The sequence below is a fragment of the Dendrobates tinctorius genome, unplaced genomic scaffold, assembly GCF_039654945.1.
Source record: "Dendrobates tinctorius isolate UK_male_01 unplaced genomic scaffold, ASM3965494v1 ptg000104l, whole genome shotgun sequence".
Taxonomy (NCBI): Eukaryota; Metazoa; Chordata; class Amphibia; order Anura; family Dendrobatidae; genus Dendrobates; species Dendrobates tinctorius.
Window position 1 is genome coordinate 18,017,501 of NW_027361772.1, and position 27,174 is coordinate 18,044,674.

Here is a 27,174-nt window from a genome sequence, read left to right on the forward strand (position 1 = left end):
CCCCGCCCTGCCCCAGGCTTTATTTATTTTTGCATCCATGTCTGAGCCTGCATTGCCCTTCATCTGTGTTTGCTGGTCAGGCAGTGTGTGGAGGTCAAACCTGAGATGTCTGTGTTCAGACCTGGTTGGCCTTCATCTGCACCTGCTCCATCTGGCTGCACGGGAGTGATGCAGACATGCTTCAGGTATGGATTGCATTTGATATGGTCTTGCTTTTAAAACATTTAGGAGGCCGCAATGGCACAGTGAATAAATACAAATGTAGAGTAGGACCCCCCATATGAGATTGCCTTGGCGTGGCGGGGTGGCTCAATATATTGATCAATATTTTGCAAATTTGTCTCATTTTGAATGCAGTAAGATATGTGCATATGCACCTCATGTTATGCGTTCTGACCACTGGCAGTGCTGGCTCTTCTCTCTTTTTATTGCAAATTGGTTTTGTGGCTGACCACCACTGTTGCCGTGCACGCTGGGTCATGTTCGCCATCTTTTCTGTGTTTATAGTGATTGATCTAGGCTGCTGTGCACACTCACGGCAGCCCTGCCCTGCCCCAGGCTTTATTTATTTTTGCATCCATGTCTGAGCCTGCATGGCCCTTTATCTGTGTTTGCTGGTCAGGCAGTGTGTGGAGGTCAAACCTGAGATGTCTGTGTTCAGACCTGGTTGGCCTTCATCTGCACCTGCTCCATCTGGCTGCACGGGAGTGATGCAGATATGCTTCAGGTATGGATTGTATTTGATATGGTCTTGCTTTTAAAACATTTAGAAGGCCGCAATGGCACAGTGAATAAATACAAATGTAGAGTAGGACCCCCCATATGAGATTGCCTTGGGGTGGCTCAATATATTGATCAATATTTTGCTAAATGTCTCATTTTGAATGCAGTAAGATATGTGCATATGCACCTCATGTTATGCGTTCTGACCACTGGCAGTGCTGGCTCTTCTCTCTTTTTATTGTATACACAGACTGTATACACACACACTGTATATATACACACACTGTATATATACACACACTGTACACATACACACACTGTATATATACACACACTGTACACACACTGTACACACACTGTATATATATACACACACACTGTATATATATATATACACACACTGTATATATATATATACACACACTGTATATATACACACACTGTACACACACACTGTATATACACACACACACACTGTATATATACACACACTGTACATATACACACTGTACACACACTGTACACACACACTGCAATAAAAAGAGAGAAGAGCCAGCACTGCCAGTGGTCAGAACGCATAACATGAGGTGCATATGCACATATCTTACTGCATTCAAAATGAGACATTTAGCAAAATATTGATCAATATATTGAGCCACCCCGCCACGCCAAGGCAATCTCATATGGGGGGTCCTACTCTACATTTTTATTTATTCACTGTGCCAATTGCGGCCTCCTAAATGTTTTAAAAGCAAGACCATATCAATACAATCCATACCTGAAGCATATCTGCATCACTCCCGTGCAGCCAGATGGAGCAGGTGCAGATGAAGGCCAACCAGGTCTGAACACAGACATCTCAGGTTTGACCTCCACACACTGCCTGACCAGCAAACACAGATAAAGGGCCATGCAGGCTCAGACATGGATGCAAAAATAAATAAAGCCTGGGGCAGGGCGGGGCTGCCGTGAGTGTGCACAGCAGCCTAGATCAATCACAATAAACACAGAAAAGATGGCGAACATGACCCAGCGTGCACGGCAACAGTGGTGGTCAGCCACAAAACCAATTTGCAATAAAAAGAGAGAAGAGCCAGCACTGCCAGTGGTCAGAACGCATAACATGAGGTGCATATGCACATATCTTACTGCATTCAAAATGAGACATTTAGCAAAATTAGGCTGCTGTGCACACTCACGGCAGCCCCGCCCTGCCCCAGGCTTTATTTATTTTTGCATCCATGTCTGAGCCTGCATTGCCCTTCATCTGTGTTTGCTGGTCAGGCAGTGTGTGGAGGTCAAACCTGAGATGTCTGTGTTCAGACCTGGTTGGCCTTCATCTGCACCTGCTCCATCTGGCTGCACGGGAGTGATGCAGATATGCTTCAGGTATGGATTGTATTTGATATGGTCTTGCTTTTAAAACATTTAGGAGGCCGCAATGGCACAGTGAATAAACACAAATGTAGAGTAGGACCCCCCATATGAGATTGCCTTGGCGTGGCGGGGTGGCTCAATATATTGATCAATATTTTGCTAAATGTCTCATTTTGAATGCAGTAAGATATGTGCATATGCACCTCATGTTATGCGTTCTGACCACTGGCAGTGCTGGCTCTTCTCTCTTTTTATTGTATACACACACTGTATATATACACACACTGTACACATACACACACACACACACACACACACTGTACACACACTGTATATACACACACACTGTACACACACTATACACACACTGTATATATACACACACACACACTGTACACACACACTGTATATATACACACACACTGTACACACACTATACACACACACTGTGTGTATATACACACACACTGTACACACACTATACACACACTGTATATATACACACACTGTATATACACACACACTGTACACACACTATACACACACTGTATATACACACGCACACTGTACACACTGTACACATGCACACACTGTACATACACTATATACACGCACACTGTACACACGCACACTGTACACACGCACACTGTACACACGCACACTGTACACACGCACACTGTACACACGCACACTATATACGCACACTGTACACACACACGCACACTGTACACACGCACACTGTACACACACTGGTCTCAGGCTTGTTCCTTCAGCCGTCACGTGGTACCGCTCATTAAGTCATGAATATGCAGAGACGTGCCAGGGGGGTAAGTATGATCTGACACCCCCGCTCCCCCTCCCCTGCTGACCCCCAGGTATATGACTCGCGTATAAGCCTAGAGGGGGACTTTCAGTCCCCCAAAAATGGGCTGAAACTCTCGGCTTATACGCGAGTATATACAGTAAATAAGTTCACATTCAGACTGTTGGATGCGGCAACACCAATCAGGTTATACATCAGTGATATTTTTTGTGAAGTCGCATTGCCAGCTGTTTTTGTTGCTTCCCCGGCATCTTTTTCCCTATGATTTCAATTATATAAAGCGGGTGGCTTCCAAAGGAACCCACCCCAGGAATGAACATGTGACTTTTTTTTAATAGATTCATGGTTTCTGGACCCCTGAAGGGGTTAAAGGAAGAACTGAACATGTGCACAGCAATCCCGTTTTCACATTGTTGTACATTATGTTCATGTTTCGCAGTGCTTTTTCAGGAGGAATCCACCTGAAAAAGATGTTGTGTGCACATAGCCTTAGAGGCAGATGCCGGGCATACAGTGCTTTGCGAAAGTATTCGGCCCTCTGGAACTTATCAACCTTTTCCCACATATCATGCATTAATCATAAAGATACCAAATGTAAATTTTTGGTGAAGAATCAACAACAAGTGGAACACAATTGTGAAGTTGAACGAAATGTATTGGTTATTTTAAATTTTGGTGGAAATTCAAAAACTGAAAAGTGGGGCGTGCAATATTATTCGGCCCCTTTACTTTCAGTGCAGCAAACTCACTCCAGAAGTTCATTGTGGATCTGGAACACAGCACAACAGGCAGGTCCGTGATACTGTTGTGGAGAAGTTTAAAGCCGGATTTGGATACAAAATGATTTCCAAAACTTTAAACATCCCAAGGAGCACTGTGCAAGCGATCATATTGAAATGGAAGTAGTATCATACCACTGCAAATCTACCAAGACCCAGCCGTCCCTCTAAACTTTCATCTCAAACAAGGAGAAGACTGATCAGAGATGCAGCCAACAGGCCCATGATCACTCTGGATGAACTGCAGAGATCTACAGCTGAGGTGGGACAGTCTGTCCATAGGACAACAATCAGTCGTACACTGCAGAAATCTGGCCTTTGTGGAAGAGTGGCAAGAAGAAAGCCATTTCTCAAAGATAACCATAAAAAGTGTCATTTAAAGTTTGCAACAAGTCACCTGGGAGACACACCAAACATGTGGAAGAAGGTGCTCTGGTCAGAGGAAACCAAAATGGAACTATTTGGCAACAACGCCAAACAATATGTTTGGCGTAAAGGCAACACAGCTCATCACCCTGAACACACCATCCCCACTGTCAAACATAGTGGTGGCAGCATCATGGTTTGGGCCTGCTTTTCTTCAGCAGGGACAGGGAAGATGGTTAAAATTGATGGGAAGATGGATGGAGCCAAATACAGGACCATTCTTGCAGGGCAGTGGAGTCGTGGAGTCGGAGTTAGTTTTGGTTGGAGTCGGAGTCGGTAGAAATGTTCCGACTCCAGCTTTAAAAAAAAATGTATTAACCCCTTCACGACCTTTGACGCCGCGTAGGCGTCATGAAAAGTCGTGCCAGAACGACCCATGACGCCTATGTGGCGTCATGACTTTAAAGCCCCCTGCGGGTCGGGTGACCTAGGTCACTGAAAGGTCACCCGACCCGCAGATACAGGGGGCTTTGTTCTTCGCCACAGGGGGCGTGTCTTCGCCCCCACGTGGCTACGATCGCTCTGATTGGCTGTTTCACTTTTAACAGCCAATCAGAGCGATAGTAATATTTCATCAATGAAATATTACAATCCAGCCATGGCCGATGCTGCTGTAGCATCGGACATGGCTGGAGACACCGATTCCACCCCCCCCGGCGATCGCCCCCCCCCGCAACTGAATGACAGCGGCGATCTGCCGCCGCTGTCATCATCTGCCCCCCTCCCATTCCCTCTGCTCCCCGCCAGATTCCAATAACCCCCTCACCCCCTCTCACCTCCCCCGGCACCTTCTAAGTCCCCCTGTCGCTCCCGGTGTCCGGCGGGTCCGGTTCATGGGCGCCGCCATCTTAGAAAATGGCGGGCGCATGCGCAGTGCGCCCGCCCGAATCTGCCGGCTGCAGATTCTATTCTTTCATTTTGATCACTCTCACAGTGATCAAAATGAAAGAAAAAGTAAATAAACCCCCCGATTATCACCCCCATAGGTAGGCACAACTAATAAAATAAAGAAAATATTTTTATTTTTATTTTTCCATTAGGGTTAGGGTTGAAAAGAGGGTTAGGGTTGAAAAGAGGGTTAGGGTTAGGGTTGAAAAGAGGGTTAGGGTTAGGGTTGAAAAGAGGGTTAGGGTGAGGGTTAGGGTTGGAAAGAGGGTTAGGGTTAGGGTTGGAAAGAGGGTTAGGGTTGGAAAGAGGGTTAGGGTTGGAAAGAGGGTTAGGGTTAGGGTTGGAAAGAGGGTTAGGGTTAGGATTGGAAAGAGGGTTAGGGTTGGAAAGAGGGTTAGGGTTAGGGTTGGAATTAGGGTTAGGGTTGGAATTAGGGTTGGAATTAGGGTTAGGGTTGGAATTAGGGTTAGCGTTGGAATTAGGGTTAGGCTTGTGGTTAGGGGTGTGTTGGGGTTAGGGTTGGAGTTAGAATTGAGGGGTTTCCACTGTTTAGGCACATCAGGGGGTCGCCAAACGCGACATGGTGCAACCATTGATTCCAGCCAATTTTGCGTTCAAAAAGTCAAACGGTGCTCCCTCCCTTCCAAGCCCTGCCGTGTGCCCAAACAGTGGTTTACCCCAACATATGAGGTATCAGCGTACTCAGGAAAAATTGCACAACAACTTTTGGGGACTAATTTCTCGTGTTACCCTTGGGAAAATAAAAAATTGGGGGCTAAAAAATTATTTTTGTGGAAAAAAAATGATTTTTTCATTTTCACGTCTCTGCATTATAAACTTCTGTGAAGCACTTGGGGGTTCAAAGTGCTCACAACACATCTTACATACGTTCCTTGGAAGGTCTAGTTTCCAAAACGGGGTCACTTGTGGGGGGTTTCCACTGTTTAGGCACATCAGGTGCTCTGCAAACGTAATGACGACCGCAGACTATTCCATCAAAGTCTGCATTTCAAAACGTCACTACTTCCATTTCGAGCCTTGACGTGTGCCCAAACAATGGTTCCCCCCCACATATGGGGTACCAGCGTACTCGGGACAAACTGGACAACAACTTTTGGGGTTCAATTTCTCCTGTTACCCTTGTGAAAATAAAAAATTGCGAGCTAAAAATTCATTTTTTGAGGAAAAAAAAAGATTTTTTATTTTCATGGCTCTGCGTTACAATCTTCTGTGAAGCACTTCGGGGTTCAAGGTGCTGCTCACCACACATCTAGATAAGTTCCTTGGTGGTCTAGTTTCCAAAATGGGGTCACTTGTGGGGGGCTTCCACTGTTTAGGCACATCAGAGGCTCTGCAAACGTAACATGATGCCCGCAGACCATTTGATCAAGTCGGTATTTCAAAACGTCACTACTTCCCTTCCGAGCCCCGACGTGTGCCCAAACAATGGTCCCTCCCCACATATGGGGTATCAGCGTACTCAGGACAAACTGGACAACAATTTTTGGGGTCCAATTTCTCCTGTTACCCTTGTGAAAATAAAAAATTGCGAGCTAAAAATTCATTTTTTGAGGAAAAAAAAAGATTTTTTATTTTCATGGCTCTGCGTTACAATCTTCTGTGAAGCACTTCGGGGTTCAAGGTGCGCACTACACATCTAGATAAGTTCCTTGGGGGGTCTAATTTCCAAAATGGGGTCACTTGTGGGGGGTTTCCACAGTTTAGGTACATCAAGGGCTCTGCAAATGTAACATGATGCCCGCAGACCATTCCATCAAAGTCTGCATACCAAAACGTCACTACTTCCCTTCCGAGCCCTGACGTGTGCCCATACAGTGGTCATCCCCCACATATGGGGTATCAGCGTACTCAGGACAAACTGGACAACAACTTTTGGGGTCCAATTTCTCCTGTTACCCTTGTGAAAAAAAAATTGCGTGCTAAAATTAATTTTTTTTGAGGGAAAAAAAATGATTTTTTATTTTCACGGCTCTGCATTATAAACTTCTGTGAAGCACTTGGGGGTTCAAGGTGCTCACCACACATCTAGATAAGTTCCTTGGGGGGTCTAGTTTCCAAAATGGGGTCACTTGTGGGGGGTTTCTACTGTTTAGGCACACAGGGGCTCAGCAAATGTAACATGACGCCCGCAGACCATTCCATCAAAGTCAGCATTTCAAAATGTCACTACTTCCCTGCTGAGCCCCAACGTGTGCCCAAACAGTGGTTCCCCCCCACATATGGGGTACCAGCGTGCTCAGGACAAACTGGACAACAACTTTTGGGGTCCAATTTATCCTAGTACCCTTGTGAAAATAAAAAATTGCCAACTAAAAAAATTTTTTTTAGGAAAAAAAATAGATTTTTTATTTTCACTGCTCTGCATTATAAACTTCTGTGAATCACCTGGGGGTTCAAAGTGCTCACTATGCATCTAGATAAGTTCCTTAGGGGGTCTAGTTTCCAAAATGGGGTCATTTGTGGGGGAGCTCCAAAGTTTAGGCACACAGGGGCTCTCCAAACACGACATGGTGTCCGCTAACAATTGGAGCTAATTTTCATTTCAAAAAGTCAAATGGCGCTCATTCCCTTCTGCGCCCTGCCGTGCACCCAAACAGCCCCCCCCCCCCCCACATATGGGGTACCAGCATACTCAGGACAATCTGGACAACAACTTTTGTGGTCCAATTTCTCAGCCTTGTGAAAATAAAAAATAGCGTGCTAAAAAATCATTTTTGAGGAAAAAAAATGATTTTTTATTTTCACTGCTCTATGTTATAAACTTTTGTGAAGCACTTGGGGGTTCAAAGTGCTCACTACACATCTAGATAAGTTCCTTAAGGGGTCTAGTTTCCAAAATGGTGTCACTTGTGGGGGAGCTCCAATGTTTAGGCAGACAGGGGCTCTCCAAACACGACATGGTGAATGGCGCTCCTTCCCTTCCGGGCCCTGCCGTGCACCCAAACAGTGGTTTATGACCACATATGAGGTATCGGTGTACTCAGGAGAAATTGCCCAACAAATTTTAGGATCCATTTTATCCTGTTGCCCATGTGAAAATGAAAAAACTGAGGCTAAAAGATAATTTTTGTGAAAAAAAGGACTTTTTTTTTTTATTATGGATCAATTTGAGAAGCACCTGGGGGTTCAAAGTGATCACTATGCATCTAGATAAGTTCCTTGGAGGGTCTAGTTTCCAAAATGGGGTCACTTGTGGGGGAGTGCCAGTGTTTAGGCACACAGCGACTCTCCAAACGCGACATGGCAAGCGTTAAATATTCCAGCATATTTTCCATTCAAAAAGTCAAATGGCACTCCTTCCCTTCTGAGCCCTGCCGTGCGCCCAAACAGTGGTTTTTGACCACATATGAGGTATCGGTGTACTCAGGGGAAATTGCCCAACAAATTTTAGGATCCATTTTATCCTGTTGCCCATGTGAAAATGAAAAAATTGATGCTGAAAGAAAATTTTTGTTGGAAAAATTAAAATGTCCTTTTTTTCCTTCCATGTTGCTTTAGTTCCTGTGAAACACCTAAAGGGTTAATAATCTTCTTGAATGTAGTTTTGAGTAGCTTGAGGGGTGCAGTTTTTAGAATGGTGTCACTTTTGGGTATTTTCTGCCATATAGACCCCTCAAAGTGACTTCAAATGTGAGGTGGTCCCTAAAAAAATGGTTTTGTAAATTTTGTTGTAAAAATGAGAAATCACTGGTCAAATTTTAACCCTTATAACTTCCTAACAAAAAAATATTTTGCTTCCAAAATTGTGCTGATGTAAAGTAGACATGTGGGAAATGTTATTTAGTAACTATTTTGTGTCACATAACTCTCTAGTTTAACAGAATAAAAATTCAAAATTTGAAAATTGCGAAATTTTCAAAATTTTCGCCAAATTTCTGATTTTTTCACAAATAAACGCAAAAATTATCGATCTAAATTTACCACTAACATGAAGCCCAATATGTCACGAAAAAACAATCTCAGAATCGCTAGGATGCGTTGAAGTGTTCCAGAGTTATTACCTCATAAAGGGACACTGGTCAGAATTGCAAAAAATGGCCAGGTCATTAAGGTCAAAATAGGCTGGGTCATGAAGGGGTTAATATTTCATAATTGAACTTTCATATGAATTTTATAAATGTTACTCAAATATATATATGTTCTATCAAACTATGAACAACAGTGATAAGCAGTTCTGCTGGAGATAGAGACATTTCTTACTTCTTGTGTGTCACTGTTCTCCACTGCCCTTATCTAATCTTATACTTGGTTAACCTCATGCTGCCCCAACCCCCCTACTTACAATGTATGAAACTGAAAGTGAAAATGTGTTGCAAATTCTTAGTAGTAAAGCTCCTCCTCTAGACTAGATCATACTAGGTGTGCGTCTTCCAAGCATCTCACAGCTGCCTGCTACTCAGAAGAGGAAGACTGTAAGAAGTATTATCCTTTCAACAAACTTTGCATCAGTTAACTGTGAGTACATGAGGAATATTAACAGTATTACTGACCACTATATCAGTTGTACGACCTGGCAATAATTTTGTACAATTGTTTTTAGGAAAAACAATTGTCCTTTGGATTGTGAATGCAGAATTAAAAACCTGAGAATGTCAAAGAAGCATCACATTAAATCAGCTGTATTTGAACATTTCACCATCACTCAAGATAGAAAACATTATGTCTGTCAGTGTATGACAAATGATCCAGATGAAAACAAATGCTGTGAAGCGAAGATGAGTGCATATTCAGGCAAAGATAAAAATGCTCCTACCAGAGCTTCTAATCTAAAGAGACATTTACAGCGCTTTCATCCAGAAGTACTGAAAGCAGTGGATGAGAAAGACTGCATCCAAACCAATGAACCAGTGCCCAGCTCTTCCAGCCAAACAAAGGAGCAGAGAACTTTGCAGCCATCAGTTGCAAGATATTTTGTCAGTGACAAAGTTACTGTGACAATGACAGTAGATACATTTAAAAAACAGATCATAGAGCTTGTTGTAAAGGATAGTGTGCCTGTTTCATTATTTTCACGACCAGCTTTTATGTGTCTGAATGGGGAAATGGCCCGCAAGCTTGGCGTTTCTCTGGAGAGAGAGAGAGTATTAGAAAATTAGTAATCGAAGAAGCTTTTAAACAAAAGGAAGAACTTAAAAAAACTCTCAAGGGACGCTTTCTGTTTCTTAAAAAGGATGCCTGCACACGTCACAGAGTGAACTATTTTGCCATCAATGTCCGATTTGTTTGTGACAAAAATGAAATAGTTACCAAGACATTGGCAGTAAAAGACACCAAAGCTCATCACACCAGTGAGTTTCTCCAGGTCTTGGTGGAAAAGGTTCTGCAAGACTATGAACTTAAAAAAGAGCAAGTTCTTTCTGTCGTAACTGACAATGCTTCAAATATGATAAGTACTATTAAGCTAATGAATGAGAGTAATGATGGTGACCAGCAGCTAGAAGAACATTCTGGGTCCACAGACACAGAAATATTTGAAATAGAGGAACACAGAATTGTAACTGAGGAGCAAAGTGAAGTTGCTTCAGATGAACAGCAACATGATAGTTTAGATGATCTTGTTGAAACTGTGTCAATATGTTCTTTCATTCATCACATGCGCTGTGTTGTGCATACGCTACAGCTGGCTATAAGAGACAGTCTGCAAGAAGGACATGCTGCTGCACTGATTGGCAAGGTGAGAAAATTGGCTACTGTTGCCAGAACCCCTAAAGTTGACTCAATTTTGAAGAGACGTGCTGGAAAAGGGGCAATTATTGATCAAGCCACACGAAGGGGCAGTACTTACTTAATGATTCAGCGCTTGGTTGAACTGAAAACCTTTCTTGTAGACATGGCTAACCCTCAACTGACGCTAAATGAAAGTCAGTGGAATCAGGTGACTGAGCTGGAAAAATTGCTAGAGCACCCATTTACAGTGACTAAAAAATTACAAGCAGAGGACTTAACTCCAGGTATTTTCTTAAAGGAGTGGAAGAACCTGATGTTTCGCCTGTCCCAAAGAGGAGGGTTAATTGCAAGTGGCATTGCTACATCAATGAAACTGAGAGAGGAGCTACTATTACAAAATAACATTCTTTTGGCAGCTGTTTATGTAGACCCAATGCATCGGATTCTTCTAGATGATCAACAGCTAAGTAAAGGAAAAGAAGCTCTGTTTGAAATAGCAGTAAGGATGAAAGGGTTGCAGAACAGTCAGGAGGAACAAGAAGAATTTGGTCGTCCTGCCACATCTTCACCCTCATCATCAACTGATGAAGAATTTAATTTCGAAAAATATTTGGATCACAAGGACCGTGCAAAGCGTTCCCGCATAGAAGAAGAGTCATCCCCATCAAGGAACACAGCCAGTACATTTCAGCAGAATTTTTCATGTGCACTAAAAGAAATTGAGAAATTTGACCGTTCATCAAAAATAACAGTGCAACAAGCGATTCCTCTGTATCCTGACATTGTCAGAGATGTTGCCCGAGTGGTTACTGCTTTGCCACCCACACAAGTTAGTGTAGAGAGGTTGTTCTCTGCTCTCAAAATAATTAGATCAGATTTGAGGGCATCCATGAAGGAGGATCTGACAGAGGCAATACTTTTTCTGAGGACAAATTTATAGATTTCTTCTTATTAACTGCATAAAAGTGTTTATTGCATATTTACTTACAGTTTAGAAAAGTTTATAAAAGTTATTTGCTATATTCTAATTGTATTCTAATAAATGTAGTTTTTGCTCTAAGTGGTCTGATTACTTATATGATGGTGAGAAACTGAATAAGCACGATGTTTAATATTTTACAACAGTAAATTTGTTATGAATTGGCCATTTATGAAGGAGTCGGAGTCGGAGCCTGATAAAATCCAGGAGTCGGAGTCGCAACTGTGGCTTACCGACTCCACAGCCCTGCATTCTTGAAGAAAACCTGTTGGAGTCTGCGAAACGCCTGAGACTGGGACGGAGATTTGTCTTCCAACAAGACAATGATCCCAAACATAAAGCTAAATCTACAATGGAATGGTTCACAAATAAACGTATCCAGGTTTTAGAATGGCCAAGTCAAAGTCCAGACCTGAATCCAATCGAGAATCTGTGGAAAGAGCTGAAAACTGCTGATCACAAATGATCTCTATCCAACCTCACTGAGCTCGAGCTGTTTGCCAAGGAAGAATGGGCAAGAATTTCAGTCTCTCGACATAAAAAACTGATAGAGACATACCCCAAGCGACTTGCAGCTGTAATTGCAGCAAAAGGTGGCGCAACAAAGTATTAAGTTAAAGGGGCCAAATAATATTGCATGCCCCACTTTTCAGTTTTTGCATTTCCACAAAAATGTAAAATAACCAATAAATTTAATTCAGCTTCACAATTGTGTCCCACTTGTTGTTGATTCTTCACCAAAAATTTACATTTCGTATCTTTGTGTTTGAAGCATGATATGTGGGAAAAGGTTGAAAAGTTCCAGGGGGCCGAATACTTTCGCAAGGCACTGTATAACAAAGGGCAGGCTCAGCTCCTGATCCTGCTTAATAGACATTCACTTCTTGATATGCGCCATTCATGTGTCAATCTCCAGGTGCTTCCGGAGTGTTTGTATATTTATGCCTTTCGTGACTATAGGCCATTCTGTACTTGATAGCAAATAGCGGAATTCACAGCTGCATAAAAACTAAAAGACACTCGTTGTGTCCACCCACCTTCGTCAAAACCCCTCATCAGTTTTTTTGATCGAGTAGTTGTGAGAACTATCACAACTTAAGGCCTGATCCACCGTCTTCAGGGATGGCTCTCGTATCTGTGATAGTTTATGGGGGCCGTTCACATGTCTCTGATTTTCCGCGGATTGAAAGGGCCACAAAAAATCAGAGACATGCTCAATTTTGATCCCAGAGTCGCATTAAAATCAGCAATGCAAGTCAGTGGGTCTGTGAAAAAAATCAGACTTCACTCTGATGACATCCAAATGCAGTTCTATTTTTACTGACTGTCAGGAGAAGGTGGGGAATTTTTATTTTGTTTAATTTCTCCACGTACGAGAAAATAGGACGATTCTCGTACCATACTCTGATCAAAATATTTCTCCTTTTTTCTCATACTTGGAAAAATCAGATGTCTGAATGAGGCCTTAAACTCACTGTCAGGTTCGGGTCAGGAGACCCACGCTCAAGCTGTGCATTATTGCTTTTATCGACTAGGCCTCATTCGGACATCGGTTTTTCACATGTGTGGCTATTCACATGTCTGTTTTTTTGCTCAGTGGATCACAGAGACGGGTAAGTTTTTTGATTGGTGTCACAGATCAAACTTGCCCATAAAAGTCAATGGGTCCGTGAAATTCACGGATGGACGGCGTCAGTGTGCCAACCATGTGCTGTCTGTATTTAACATTACAAGGAGTTGGAGAAACTTTATCATTTTTTTTTTCCATCAGTGAGAATCACGGATGAAACGCTAATGGCAAAAGCTGACACCCGAAGCAAAAACTGCTGAAAAGCGGACCTAAAATGTTGATCAATAACGGTCTGTGTTTTTACGTACCAGAAAAATCACAGGTGTCTGATTGTGAGAATTGGTAGGCTTGAAAATATCAACCCTTTCTTATCTCCAACAAGAGAGGTTTGAGGAATAACCACTATCCTGCTGTGAGCTGCAGCTACATGGAGGATATTTGACATAAGTTCTGAGCAGTGTAGCTGTGACTCCAGCTCTGCGGGTGAGATAGAACACTTAGCTGGGAGTCGCTCTTGGTATGAGAAGCAGTTTTTTCAGATTTGAGGGGGAAGAGAATCTGCTTATATTAACAAAGTAGCAAATTTCAGGTTTCTTGATTTATGTAAAGTTGGTTGAAACAGCAGTACCATTTACGCTCCTGACCTTTTTTTATTCCTTGTATTCACATAATGCCACCGTTATGATGGGGATTTTTTTTTTTTTATGTTATTATCCCTTGAACCTCGAGTGGCCGCGTATATCAAACGAGATGCGCCAGTGCGAGGAAAAAAACGCAGCGCACATGGACCGTCCATACGGCGTCCGATTTTTACGGCTACGTTACCATTCTGTGGCATAGAGCACTGTAAATGATTGTACAATAATAGCTGCAGAGAAAAAAAACATCGCATACGGCTGCCATATGGTAAAAATTGCATTGTACTCACACGACACTCTTCCGACTTTTCTGGATCAACACCGGAGCGATGTTTTAAACGCAGATGAGCTCGAGCCCTTAATGTGATTTTGTACTTTCTTTCCTTTGTGTTTTTCAGTGGGGTTTTTTCGGACAGGGGGAAGAACATCTTTTGCCTTTTTTTGACATTGCAACTTGTTTGTTATTTTGTAAACTTTTGGAATCATATGACTTGTAATGTTATGAACAAAATGAAAAAAAAATCCAAAACATGCAAAAATTCAATTTTTAATTTTTTATTTTTTTTTACAAAAAGTACAGATATATATGAAAAAGAAAATGTAATGCCCACTGAGACCTAATTATTTGCATATGACACCAAAGGGCTATCAAATTCACAAGATGAGGCCATACTGCACTCCTCCGCTTCTCCATTATACCATACATGTACGGTATATCAAAGGTCGACAAGTGGTTAAACAGCTGCAATTATTGCACATTAGATTTATTAGCAAAATGTTCTGCTATCTTCAATAAAGCAAACAAGGACAACTTAACTGTTTACGGACTACTCAACTTAAAAAGTCAGGTGGGCCTTGTTATAACTCCGCAAAGACATTTTAGAAAGTGATTGCAGAGTCAATGGCTACGGCAGCGGGAGCCAATTGTCAAGAGAAAAGACAGCAATGTTTTATTACCATCTCTGCCTCATTGATCACTGTGTAGACAGTGCTGAACAGGAAACAGTAACAGCGCTTCCTCCAGTCATGTTCAAGAGGTGCCAGGAAGGGAGAGCAGGAGGTGCCAGGAAGGGAGAGCAGGAGCTGCTGGGTTTTGATAGAAAGAGATCAGCTGAGCCGTGCAGCCAGGAGGCTGAATTTGCCCTGTAACTTGGGCTTCTATTCCAGCCCCAGTTATAGGGGAAGTCAGCAATAATAAAAAAAAAATCTATTTCAATGTCCACATGACCTTATAGTGGGCACAATGTGTAAAACTAAAAAGAAAAAAAAAATTCTCAAATACATTATTATTGCTATGGAAAAGTGAACACAAAATGTATTTTATTCCTTTATGGTTGGGCAAAAAATGTATGAGACAAATATTTCACCTTCTACTGCCAAAAAATAATATATGTAAATGTTATGAAAATTAGGCCTTAAATATGATGAAAAAAAGAGGCAAAAATGTTTGCATATTCAAGCAAGACAAAAAAAAGAACTCTTGAAATTGCATGCATGAAAAAAAACAAGCCTAAAATGAGTAACTGGTTAAATAGCACAACAGATTTAATGCAACTTTCAATTTCTCCAAATTCAACGCAAAACTACACTTATAGGCTGCGTTCACACTTGTTATGTATATGTTTGCCATGATCGTGTTAAAACCTCAACGTTTTAAAGATATATTAAAAATAAAAAAAAAACACTGACTGCAACGTGTGAACACAGCCTAAGGCCAGTTTCACACGTCAGTGTCTCCGGTACGTGTAGTGACAGTTTTCTCACGTTCCGGAGACACTGACACACGTAGACACATTCTAATGAATGTGTCTATGCAGATGTCAGCGTATTTTCACGGTCCGCTTTTGTGCAACAGCACGGATCACACGGACCCATACAAGTCAATGGATCCGTGTAAACACGTACCGCACACGGATGGCGTCCGTGTGCCATCCGTGTGTGTTTTTAGGAGTCATAGGGTTAATATTGAAACCAATTATTTCACTACACGGACAGCATACGGATCACACACGGATGGTACACACAGACATACGGCTAGCACACGGATCACACACGGATGGCCTACGTGTCCACACGGACACAGATAGCTCCGGTACCGGAATTATCTGGACGTGTGAAACCGCCCAAAGTGACTGCTGCAGTCGAAGAATCATTCACCTGTTGGATAGAATTCCTCATAAGAGCACACATCTGCAACTTAGGTGTTGTGTCAAGCACATCCGATGTAATACCGTAATGAAGGGCTTTATCGCTTACATCAGGTGTACTAGAGATAAAAAAAAAAAATCAAACACCTGGATGAACTATCAGTTTGATGGCTAAGATAAGAGAGATATCCAAAAAGGTTAAAGATGGTCACTGCCTTACACAAATAAGGAAAAAGGCACAAAAGATGGCAAAGGCATTGAGTGTTCCTAGAGATAGAGATATACGGTAAGTAGAGTTCTCAAGTTCAAAGTTACAAGATCAGATTCATTGGTCTCACTACCATGTTGCGTTCCCGTGCAGTCGGTGGGCACGTCAAAACGCCGACATACAACGACATCCGCATACTACGTATGTCCCTGCTACCCAATGTTAAAGATAGGTACGCAGGATGCATGCGGAAGTAGTCGGAGCTTAAGGGAGGACGTAGGCAGCCGTCCGCAGACCAGACATACGCAAGTGTGAACTTAGCCTTACAATAGGGTTTTGAATAATTTTAACAACTAAGAGTTAACCAAAAGGCTATGATTCTAGGAGTCAAAAGACAGCAAGACGTAGTCGACTAGGTCATACTGGCCGCCTCCGATAGGCATATACTGCCAAAAATGATGCACAGAAGAGTGGGTATGCCGAATCCCGTTTTATGTGGAGATGGTACTTAAGCACTGACCGCCGAAGCCACTGACTGTAGGAGACGACGCTATTTGAACCCAACCTAACTTGTCTATGACTTTCCTGGCCACACGTTGCCCCTTTATGGAGGGGTCGGTATGTAATCCAACTAGTCTGTCTGTGGCAGTACACTGATTTTCTTCTCTTGTTGTCCAACAGTATATCTAATTTTAAACATTAATCCTCTGACATTTTGGTTCATGTTACAAGTCAATTTTTTTTTCTTTTACATACAGGGCATTAAGACAAAAAAGTCCCAATCATGCCTAGCTGTTTGGTAAACCAATGTGTTAGCAAAACTGGAAAAAGGGGCCAGAACGGGCAGGTCATTTTGCACCCCTTTCCAAAGGATATCTCCAGAATAAAAGTATGGCTGCAACAGACCGGTCAGATCTTTAAAGATCTAAATGCTTTGGCCCAGAAGATATTTGATGAAAACAAGCAGAACAAATACCGTCTGTGCTCGTGCCACTTCACCGTCGATTCATACATCATCAACGCTCACGGCAGATCGTTAAGAGTCGACGCCGTTCCCTCCATCTTTCCGGACGTCAAAGAAGGCGAATGTATCATCGAGGAAAATTTGAGAAAAGATAGAATCAGAAAAAGAAAAAGACGTTTCGATACAGACACCGACAGGTTCCATCACAATGAAACCGATCCTCCAGTAATCGATAGAATAAAAGTGGAAGAAGACATGTTTCAGGACTACCCAACAAGCTACGATTATGAATCCCTCAAGATAATAAAAGTTGAGGAAGAATCACTCGAGGATCCACAATGGGCAGAAATAGAATTTCACGATGTCGGAACCCAGACGGATCACACGCTATCAAACTCAATCCTTGTTTTTAAAGACTGTCAACCAATGGAAGATGGCATTCTGGAAAGTCCACCATTGCCCGGTGTGTATCAATAAATACAATTTTTCTCTTCTCTGTGTCCCACCTTAAATAAAAAAAAAAAATAGTTTCAATTTTCTTGTGAAATGTACAGTGATCATACCAAGCTTTGGCCTTGTCTACACAACTACACCCATGCTGGGCAGGGATCTCCAACACAGCCCTCAACATTGGCCCCTTTATTCTGTCGACTGGTGGGGGTCTCCACAGTCTTAACCCCATTTATATACCGTCACTAATAATGTTGGGGGGGGGACTGACAGATACTGTATCAGCATTTTAAAATATGGCTGAATGCCTTTCTCACAGTAAGCGCTCATACTCACATGCGAGAAATTCGGCCGAGTCTCGCACGTCAATACCCGGCGCTGCCACCGGCACTCGGATCGGAGCGTTCAGCCGCATGTATTACTATGTAGCTGAACGCTCCGCTCCCGAGTGCCGGCGGCAGCGCCAGGTATTGATGTGCGAGACTCGGCCGAGTTTCTCGCATGTGAGTATGAGCCCAAAATGGCGATGTGGGTTATAACTAATCTAGCAGTAGAGAATGTAGAACTGGTGGAGAAAGCGCGAAATTGATAAACCTGTATCTTTTTTTTAATCTATATAACTGAATCTGTCAGCAGGTTTATTTTCCATATAAAATCACTATTACCACCAAGAAGAACAATATCTACCACGTTATGTCAAATTTTAATGTAATTTTTATTAATCCCTGCACCACCTTTTAGGTTTTTCCCGTTTTCATTTTTTGCTCCCTTCTTCCCAGGGCCATAACGTTTTGGTTTTTTTTTCCGGCAATATGGGCTTATTCTTTGCGGGACAAGTAGTAATTTTGAACAACACTATTTTTTTTACCATATACAGTCATGGCCAAAAGTTTTGAGAATGACACAAATATTATATTTTCACATGATCTGCTGGCCTCTGGTTTTTATGTGTGTTTGTCAGATGTTTTTATCACATACAGAAATATAATTGCAATCATATTATGAGTAACAAAAGGTTATATTGACAGTTAGAATGAGTTAATGCAACAAGTCAATATTTGCAGTGTTGACCCTTCTTCTTCAGGACCTCATCAATTCTCCCTGGCATGCTCTCAATCAATTTCTGGATCAAATCCTGACTGATAGCAGTCCATTCTTGCAAAATCAGTGCTTTTATTTTGTCTGAATTTGAAGGTTTTTGTTTGTCCACCCGTCTCTTGATGATTGACCACAAGTTCTCAATGGGATTAAGATCTTGGGAGTTTCCAGGCCATGGTCCCAAAATCTCTGTTTTGTTCCCTGAGCCATTTAGTTATCACCTTTGCTTTATGGCAAGGTGCTCCATCATGTTGAAAAAGGCATTGTTGATCGCCAAACTGCTCTTGGACGGTTGGGAGAAGTTGCTCTTGGAGGACATTCTGGTGCCATTCTTTATTCATGGCTGTGTTTTTAGGCAAGACTGAGAGAGAGCCCATTCCCTTGGCTGAGAAGCCACCCCACACATGAATGGTTTCAGGATGCTTGACAGTCGGCATGAGACAAGACTGGTGGTAGCGCTCACCTGGTCTTCTTCGAATAAGTCGTTTTCCAGATGTCCCAAACAATCGAAAAGGGGATTCATCAGAGAAAATGACTTTACCCCAGTCCTCAGCAGTCCACTCCCTGTACCTCTTGCAGAATATCAGTCTGTCCATGATGTTTTTTCTGGAGAGAAGTGGCTTCTTTGCTGCCCTCCTTGAGACCAGGCCTTGCTCCAAGAGTCTCCGCCTCACAGTGTGTGCAGATGCACTCACACCTGCCTGCTGCCATTCCTGAGCAAGCTCTGCACTGCTGGTAGCCCGATCCCGCAGCTGAAACACTTTTAAGAGATGGTCCTGGCGCTTGCTGGTCTTTCTTGGGCGCCCTGGAGCCTTTTTGGCAACAAGGGAACCTCTCTCCTTGAAGTTCTTGATGATGCAATAGATTGTTGACTGAGGTGCAATCTTTCTAGCTGCGATACTCTTCCCTGTTAGGCCATTTTTGTGCAGTGCAATGATGACTGCACGTGTTTCTTTAGCGATAACCATGGTTAACAGAAGAGAAACAATGATGCCAAGCACCAGCCTCCTTTTAAAGTGTCCAGTGGTGTCATTCTTACTTAATCATGACAGGTTGATCTCCAGCCCTGTCCTCATCAACACCCACACCTGTGTTAATGGAGCAATCACTGAAACGATGTTAGCTGGTCCTTTTAAGGCAGGGCTGCAATGATGTTGAAATGTGTTTTGGGGGATAAAGTTAATTTTCTAGGCAAATATTGACTTTGCAAGTAATTGCTGTTAAGCTGATCACTCTTTATAACATTCTGGAGTATATGCAAATTGCCATTAGAAAAAATGAAGCAGTAGACTTTGTAAAAATTAATATTTGTGTCATTCTCTAAACTTTTGGCCATGACTGTAGTGCACTGGAAAATGGGGAGAAAAAAATTCCAAGTGCAGGGAAATTGCAAAAAAAAAAAAGTGCAATTCCACAATTGTTTTTTTTTCTTTTACCATGTTCACTAAATGCCAAAACTGCCCTGCCATTATGATTCTCCAGGTCATTACGAGTTCATAGACGCCAAACATGTCTAGGTTCTTTTTTATTTAACCCCGTCATGGCCTGAGTTATTTTCATTTTTTTTGCTCCTCTTCTTCCCAGAGCCATAACTTTTTTATTTTTCAGTCAATATGGCCATGGGGAGGGACTCTTTCTTTTTTACGGGATGAGTTGTACTTTTGAACGACACCATTGGGTTTTAACATATTGTGTACTGGAAAACAGGAAAAAAAAAATCCAAGTGCGGTGGAATTGCAAAAAAAAGTGCAATCACACAGGGTTTTTTTTTTTTTTTTTTTTTAACCATGTTCACTAAATGCTGAAATTGCCCTGCCATTATGATTCTCCAGCTCATTGCGAGTTAACAGACACCAAACATGTCTAGGTTCTTTTTTATTTAAGTGGTAAAAAAAATCCAAAGTTTGTCAAGGGAAAAAAAAATGTTTCCAAGACCCGTAGCGTCTCCATTTTTCGTGATCTCGGGTTGGGTGAGGGCTTATTTTTTTGCCGCCGAGCTTATGTTTTTATTGATACCATTTTGAGGTAGATACAATGTTTTGATCGCCCGTTATTGCACTGCTGCGCCAACCAAAAAAAAAAGTAATTCTGGCATTTTTTTTTCGTTGCGCTGTTTACCGTTCGGATTAATTCTTTTTATATATTGATAGAGCAGGCGATTTCTGAATGCAGCGATATCAAATATGTGTATTTTTACTTTTCTTTTTTTAAGAGTTTTATTTCGAATAGGGCAAAGCGCAGGGGAGACAAGAAGCTGCAATCTTCTGATCGCCTGTGCTGCACATAGCAGGGCTTCCTCGGGACGGCGCTCATAGCAGTACGGCAGTGTCAACCACAGGAGTCTCCTTTAGACTCCGGGAAGTCATGCCAACCCATCGGCGCTCCGCCTGTGTGTGGCGCTAATGACGCGCATCCAGTTTGGACGAGTTAAATGCCGCTGTCGGAGATTAAGGCTATGTGCCCACGTAGCGATTCTGAAGCAGAATAAACCTGAGCAGAATCGCACACCCTGCTCCCGGGAAAACACATGCGTTTTTTGACGCGCTTTTGTAAGCGTTTGTCAAGCGTTTTTACATGCGTTTTCCTAAGCGTTTTTGCCAATATAATTGATGGCGGGCGATTCCGCAAAATTAATGAACATGCTGCGTTTTTAACCGCTAAGCGTTTCTGCAGCGGTAAAAACGCACCATTGGCACATGTGCGTTTTTCATTAAAAATCAATTGGATGCTTTTCTTAAGCGTTTCTGCAGCAGAATCGCTTGTCTAAAAGCGCTGCAGAAACGCTTAAACGCTACGTGGGCACACAGCCTGACAGTGGCATTTAACATGTTAACAGCCATGGGTGGATCGCGATTCCACCCATGGCTGTTAGGGGCACATGTCAGCTGATCAATTCAGTGACCCTTTGATGTACGTATACATCATAGGTTATAAAGGGGTTGAATCAGTTGACAAACATACACAACAAAAGAATTAAAAAAAATAAAAATCCCATAAAAAATACCACTTCAGAAAAACGGTAAAAAACAGAATAAGGCAGTATGGTTATAAATCAATAATCATGAGTATACATTACACAACAGTGATAATATAGACAATCCTGGTACATGGTTATAAAGTAAAAGCTAACTTTATAAACTGTCCTCCATACAATACAATAGAAAGCAAGCTTCATATCATATGAATGGTGCCTCTAATCAAAGCAACTGTTAGTAGTCAACCAAACATAGCCATCCATATACACAGCCCCCTATCGGAGAGAAAATCTAACATAGAAAGGCACCTGTACAAAGTACAAGAATATACTGTACTGAACCACACTGCCCCGTACCCCAACGCGCGTTTCGCATGCCGCTTCGTCAGGGGATACTGGGGCACTGTTCCATACCTGTGTTTGTGGGTGTGTATATAGTGTATACAACACCTGATGTCCTGCTGGTTTTTCTGTTTGTTTTTTTTTTTTAACGGGTTTTTTTTGGGATTTTTTCTGTATGTTTTTCAACTGCTTTAATAAAGATTGAATTAAAATTTCACATAAGGTGGTAGATACTGTTTATTGTTCTACTGGGTGGTAAGCTGTGCTCCAAAGAGTTATTGATATTGAAATGGGCCTATATATCCTATTCTTGGTAATAATTCTTATTTTATGTGTAATCTGAGAGCAGCATGATGTAGGAGCAGAGACCCTGATTTCAGCTTTGTATCAATTACTTGGCTGCTTGCTAGTGTTTTGATTGAAGACTGTTTTATTTGCTACAGATCTAGCAGCACTCTGAATGCTGAGCTCTGGATAACCCCACCCACACCACTGATTGGCAGCTTTTGCCTATACACAGGAAGCAGCCAATCTGTAGTGTAAGCGGGAGTGGACTACCTGGCAACAGGTTTATTTGTTCTCTAGTGATAATTTCCTGCTGATAAAAGTAATTTAATAGAAACTACAGCAAGCAACCTAGTAAATGACACATCGCTGGAATCAGGGTCTCTGTCTATATATCGTGCTGCTCTCATATTACATGGAAAAACCTGGTGACAGATTCTCTTTTAACTGGTGAAAAAAATAAATTCAGAAAATTTGGTTTGCATCACCATTTTTAGAGACCTGTAACCTTTTTGTTTATTATTACAATGGAGCTGTCTGAGGTCTGTTATTTTTATTTGTACCATTTGGGGTATATGCAACATTTTTATCACGTGTTGTTATTGTGATATCTAACATGGTTATTTTCATTTATTTTTGTCGTAAATTAAAGGGCGAAATTGAAATGGGTTTAATTTTAGTTTTTAATTTGTTTTTAATAGTTCAAAAAAGTTTTTTTTTTTTTTTTTTTAAAGTCCCTCTAGGGGACTTGAATTTGCAATCACTTAATCACTTGTTCTGTATCCTGCAATACCACAATACTGAAGTATATTGTAGAAATCAGGGTCTGCTGCGAACACCAGCCTGTGGCTGAGCTTCACAGGAGAAACAACCTGGCCACCACAGCGACCTTCAGTAGGCACCTGGCCGCTATAGCATTTCATCACCACCCTGAAAGCATGTCCCAGGTGGGCTAATGGGTACTAACCCTCTGGACAAAAGCCACATGAGTGGCATCTTGGCAAACATTGTAAAAAGCAGCAAGAAGGTCCATACTCCATTGATGCCCTACAGTCTACAAGCCTGGACCCTTCTGCCCCTGGCTACAGCCTTCTTAATGCAGCCACCTACTTTGGCCATTCTAGGACTGGCCCTTCCATTAATGTCTCTTGACTTGTGAACCTCTAATTTATACACATAGCCCCCCATTTGTTTTTAGTGGGAGATAGTTTCCTTATGGACTATTCTAGTACAAAAAAAAATAGTGTCCTTTTACCTATTTCCCCATCTAAGGGTGATGTGTCCTTCCAAGTATTATACGAGAAGATCCCTCTGTGTGGTTCCACCTCTACCAGCCATGGTGGACGTAAAGCAAAGGTCATGTAAGAATCTCCTTGTTTTCTGTTGCAGGTGTGCACCCCATCAAGGTCAAAAAGGAACCGGAGTCTTTTTCAGAGACAGAAAGGTCCACTCAATATTGGAAGGTAGAACATTTTGGGAGCGGCGAAGAGGAACTTAAGTTACAAGACTAACTGTGCGGTGGAGTTTAGCATTAGGTCTATTATTCAAGAGACTTTGCATGATGAGACCGGGCAGACAAAAGTTTCTCTAAAGGATATGAATCTTAGGCCAGGGTCACACTTGCGAGAAACTCGCACGAGTCTCACACCTCAATACCCTGCTGCCAGCACTCGGGACCGGAGTGTGCGGCTGCATGTATTTCTATGCAGCAGCACACTCCTGTCCCAAGTGCCGGGGGCAGTGTCTGGTATTGAGGTGCCAGACTCGTGCGAGTTTCTCGCAAGTGTGACCCCGGCCTTAGAAGGGTTGTCCAGTACTATGAGAATCCCTTCTAAAACTAAATATTCGGCCCACATAAAATAATAAAGCCCATACTCCTAATTTTCCGCAGTGTCGGCAGTCGTTCTCCCAAGGACTGTGATTGGGTGTTGTGACACCGGCACCCAATCAGTGCTGGCGTCATGACATGATCACTGGGCGCCAATGGGTTTCCATGACAACTTGGGTGTCTGCTAAAGACCTCTGATCCTGTCATTACGATCCTCCTGTGATAGTGATTTTCCCTACACATAACTTGTGCAGTCAGATGATCGCAGCTTCAAGTCCCCTAAGGGGACTATTACATACAATAAACAGTGGAGATTTTTTTTTTTTATTTAATTATGAAAAAAAAAACACCAGTTCAAATCACCCATTTTGCCTTATAAAAAAAAATAAAATAAAAAATAATAAAAAAAAATACACATATTTGGTATTGCTGCATTCGTCCTATCAAAATATTCAGTAAATGAATCCAATCGGTAAACGGCGTAACCAATAAATATTCAAAACAAATCCTGTTTTCTCTGCTGCAGATCTAGCAGCTCTCTGATTGCTGACCTCTGTATATTCCCGCCCACCTCACTGATTGGCAGCTTTGTTACACTGTGCATAGGCAGAAATCTGAATCAGTGGCGGGGGCGCGGCTAAACCTATCAAAGAGTAAGGCTCACCAGTCATTTATGGGAATATAAAGTAAAATCTATCCCTGAACCATAGGCCTCAAAACGTATGTGAAGCCAGGCAGAATAATCAAGAATATTACAAGGTCTATCCAGGATTATTTTAGTTATTTTTACTATAGGTCTAAAAACTACCTGCCTATTCTACCCGGTGTCGGATCAGAGTGGTTGCCGACCACTTCTACCAGCGATTTAACTACCTTCACGTCTCCATAGCATCATCTTTTGGGCTGCCCTGTTGATGGGGCGTGACTGCCCGGCGTCATGCTGATTGACAGCTGGCTCTCCGCAGTTTGGCAGTGGGGAGCCAGCCGTCAATCACCATGACATCAGCAGTCGCGCTCCGTCAGCAGAGTGTAAGAGAAGCCGCTGCTCTGTCGATGAGACCTCAGCAGAAGCCACTGAATCGCCGGCAGGAGCGGTTTGTGTTGGCGGAGATCGTCGCCAGACACAACAGGCAAGTACTTAGCAACTGCCGGCCTGTCACTTCTTACGCTGATAGTGAAATGTAGCAGTCCTGGATCACGTCTTGCTGTCGCCTGTGAGAATAGGTCCGTCGTCATCGCCTCCCATGGAAGACAAAGAGACAGACGCCATCAAGGACAGCCTGACATAATTCAGTCAGCACCACAAAAGGCTCCTGGCCGCCATATACAAGCAGGACTGGACTCCTGCTGGGACTGTGACTCCGCGACGTTCAGGACTTGTATATACTGTTAATACTTAACTATCCTGTGTTTTGCATTTACTTTTCTCCTCTGTAATTTTATATTCGTGTTACTACCTGTTGCCATGTTCTAAATAAACATTGCAGTAACAGAACCATGTTTCTTTGGGTCAATGAAAAAAATGCATATATCACTTCCTGGGGTGCTTGGTACAGTTTTGATAAAAGTCCTGTTTTCTCTGCTGCAGATCTAGCAGCTCTCTGATTGCTGAGCTCTGTATATTCCCGCCCACCTCACTGATTGGCAGCTTTGTTACACTATGCATAGGCAGAAAACTGAATCGGCGGCGCGGCTATACAGAACAGGAGGACTTAGGAGGCACGAGACACCTAGTCCTGTCATGATCATCTCTTAGAAAATACAGGCAAGCCCAATAAGTGACACATCTCTGGAATCAGGGTCTCTGTCCCTTTATCATGCTTGTCTCAGATTACATGACAAAACCTGCTGACCGATTTCCTTAGGCTAGAGTTTTTTTTTGGAGTCCGCAAAAGCGGATGTGATTTTCAAACCCAAACTGCTTCAGGAACCACTTTTTGGAGTAGCATTTTCTTTTCCTGAAGTGATTTTGAAGATTTTTCTTGAAGTTTGTTTTTTTTTGCAGACTTTGACTTGATCCACTTTAAAGAAATTCTATGAACTTTCTTTTTTTTCCCCCATAACCTAATTTTTAAAACCACGTCCATAAAACTCCTTGTCCGAACACTAAATTTGGCGTTAAATGAATCAGAAGCCTTCTAGGAATTTTTGAAGTGATGTTTCACGAGAAGGATTTTGGAACGAATCTACTTAAAAAAAAACTTGGCGAGAGCGCAGCATAAAGCTCCGTTCATAACTTCCAAATTTTTTTTTAACATTTTTGTGCCATTTTTGCAGATTTTTTTTGCAGTTTTTTCCATGTGAAAAACGCGTGTGATTGGTCTATAGTACACGTTTAATAAAGATAGTTTTATTAACCAAACTCGCTCCAAAAAACGCTTAGTTGCGTTTTTCAGCCCTTTTCCCCATTACTTTTCTATGGAGGCAAAAAATGCTGAAAGAATGGACGTAATGCAGATTTTTAAAAAAAAATGATCCAATTTTCCAATTTAGTCAGGAAAAAACAAAAAAGCGTTTAAAATGGATCCGCTCCGAATTCTACATCTACAACAGCTTCAAGTACTCTTTGAATAAGGGCTCATTCACAAGTCACAAGTCCGCGCAAAATCGGGGAGACGTGTCCAATTTTTATCCAAATATTGAATCAAAATCAGCATTACAAGTTTATGGGTTCATGGAAAAAATGGATTTTTAGGTAGGAGAAGGTGAAGAAATTTTTTTTTTTTTTTAACGTACAAGAAAACTGCTGAAACTCTGATGATAATCACTAATGAAACTTTACTTGAAGTGTGAATGAAGCCGAACCTTCAGTTTGATTGCGGTAAGAACGTAGCTGTACATAAGGAGGTTTTTTCCAAAGAGGTTGTGAAAACTGTGCCATGGGGGGGAAGTTTGATGGGGGAAAAAATAAGAATTTAAAAAAAAAAAAGTCTGAAAACCTAATAAAGAAAAAAAATAAAGACTATATCTTGTAGGGTATGTGCCAC

At 42.0% G+C, this 27,174-nt stretch overlaps 1 protein-coding gene across 1 annotated transcript in view; it reads left to right on the forward strand.

The window, feature by feature from the left end:
* LOC141100391 (uncharacterized) overlaps nt 1-25,682 on the forward strand; it is a 30,453-nt gene extending 4,771 nt beyond the window's left edge. Inside the window, exons 2-3 of the mRNA XM_073588851.1 lie at nt 17,005-17,673; nt 23,749-25,682. Of these exons, the coding sequence (XP_073444952.1) occupies nt 17,031-17,673; nt 23,749-23,870 (765 nt within the window). The 5' untranslated portion in view covers nt 17,005-17,030 and the 3' untranslated portion in view covers nt 23,871-25,682. The remainder of the gene's footprint in view (nt 1-17,004; nt 17,674-23,748) is intronic.
* Nucleotides 25,683-27,174: the final 1,492 nt, after the last annotated feature.